Source organism: Drosophila sulfurigaster, chromosome 3 (genome assembly GCF_023558435.1).
Source record: "Drosophila sulfurigaster albostrigata strain 15112-1811.04 chromosome 3, ASM2355843v2, whole genome shotgun sequence".
NCBI lineage: Eukaryota > Metazoa > Arthropoda > Insecta > Diptera > Drosophilidae > Drosophila > Drosophila sulfurigaster.
In genome coordinates, this window is record NC_084883.1 from 44822462 (window position 1) to 44824454 (window position 1993).

The window sequence follows — 1993 nt, forward strand, 5'->3', positions numbered from 1 at the left end:
TGGGCGTGGCAAAAATTTGAAACAAACTTGATCTGCGAGCAAAAATAACAAATGCTGACGAAAAAAAATTATAGCTCTATCTCTTATAGTCTCTGAGATCCAGTGTTTCATACGGACAGACGGACAGACGGACATGGCCATATCGTCTCGGATGTTGACGCTGATCAAGAATATATATACTTTATAGGGTCGGAGATGCCTCCTTCTACCTGTTACATACATTTCCTGCGGGCACAAAGTTATAAACATTGCTTAGACTTGAATGAAAATAATGAATATTATTGAACAAATGTTGTAATATAAAATCAATTTGAGTTACACAAATGAAACAAATACTAATAATCTAGGAAGGCTTTCAATAAAAATGAGATATTTTACAACTTCAAATTAAATACAAAATTAAACATATTAAATTTCATAAAATTTTAGCTGTATGATAGACTAGCTAATTTATTCAAATGTTGTATTTTTTAATTTAAGACATTAACCCGTTCACAGATCCTTCGGCTCCCTAAAGAGTTGACATATTTTAATAAAAATTTAAAACAATCAAATAGCTGAAAGCCCAATGACACTCTTTATTTAAAGTTTGCATACAGACAAAGTGATTATACCCTTACACCTTATAGATAGCAGGTATAAAAAGCTGATTAAATTCACACCAACGGAAAGACAGCAAAGCTTACAATCCCACATAGATTGTTTCTATTACGAGCCATACGAATGTAACCGCGTTCACCCCAAGTTGTGCCCCAGGAATTCTTAACCAGCCAGTAATCGCCACCTCTTTTATCGTGCCCATAGCCAACAACAACTATCGCATGATTCAATTTTGTTTTTGAACAATTGGGATTATTGTAAACTCCGCTTTTATAACTCTGCATGCCTTTGCTGTCAACACCTACTGAAACGGGACCACGTAATGCTGTTACAGCTGCCAGATTCGCTTCACTCTTGCCTTCTACCAGGGAACGACCTTTAACAGTGGCTCCAATGTACCGTTTGTCGTATCGACATTGCTTCATTGTGGCCTGGTAGGGATATGACGACTCCGTATTGATGCCACCATTATCCTTAATATAATTTAGAGCACTCCATCTCGAGCCACCGGCGCAGCCTTTATTGTTGTATGGATGACGATTCGAGCAGTCCATCAGATTCTGTTCAGAAAGCGAGACCAACCGACCTGTCTTCACAAAGGTCTGACCCTCTAGCGTGCCCGTTGTCGCGAATGCCCAGCATGATCCACATCTCCCCTGATCCTTCACTCTCGTTACTGCGCCCTTGGTGCGCCAATCAATGCTACTCGGCGAAACTACGTCTCTCGGAGCAGTGTATCTAGAGTCGATGAGACCTTCTGCCTCCGTAATGTTTATTGGACTTAGCATTAGACTTTCGAACTCCTCAGGTAGTAAATCCGTGAACTGATTGACGCCCATTTCGTAGCTCTCCTTTCCGGCCATAAATCTTCTGTTGTGATTGTCGATCATCCGTTTGTTATCTTCGAAAATCTGTCTGCGCAGCAATAATTCATCTTCAGTCTTATACAACTTAGTGTAATCGAGTTGAAAACGATTCCATTCCTCCTCCAGTACATCGGAGTAGGAAAGTGCCTGAGCGTATCTAACGAGAGCAACAAATAATATTAGTTTCTTCATGGTTGACTGCAGCGAGTAGAGAATTGCAACTGACACCGACAAAAGCAACTTTTGATCTATTTATTCAAAAAATTAATCAAAAACTCCGTAAACCACAGATAACAAGTAAGAAAGTTACAGTCGAGTGTGCTCGAATGTGAGATACCCGCTACCCATTTTTAATAAAGGCAAAATATTGTGGTATTATTTTCAAAATATACCGAAAATACTAAAAATACTAAAAATATACCAAATGGTATGTTTGGCATATCGATATAGTACACCATTCAAAATATACCATAGACGGCACAATGTGCCAAACTGTCGGCCAAAGCAACTAAAAGCCCTAGTAAGTA

At 38.9% G+C, this 1993-nt stretch overlaps 1 protein-coding gene across 1 annotated transcript; it reads right to left on the reverse strand.

The window, feature by feature from the left end:
• Positions 1 to 514: 514 nt before the first annotated feature.
• LOC133843854 (procathepsin L-like) lies at positions 515 to 1700 on the reverse strand. Its single transcript, XM_062277593.1, has one exon. The coding sequence runs from the start codon at positions 1656 to 1658 to the stop codon at positions 657 to 659; it is 1002 nt and encodes a 333-aa protein (XP_062133577.1). The 5' UTR covers positions 1659 to 1700; the 3' UTR covers positions 515 to 656.
• Between the last annotated feature and the right edge of the window lie 293 nt (positions 1701 to 1993).

Coding starts and splice junctions, on each gene's coding strand:
- LOC133843854 (XM_062277593.1), bottom strand. CDS start 1,658: ATGAAGAAACTAATATTATTTGTTGCTCTCGTTAGATACGCTCAGGCA.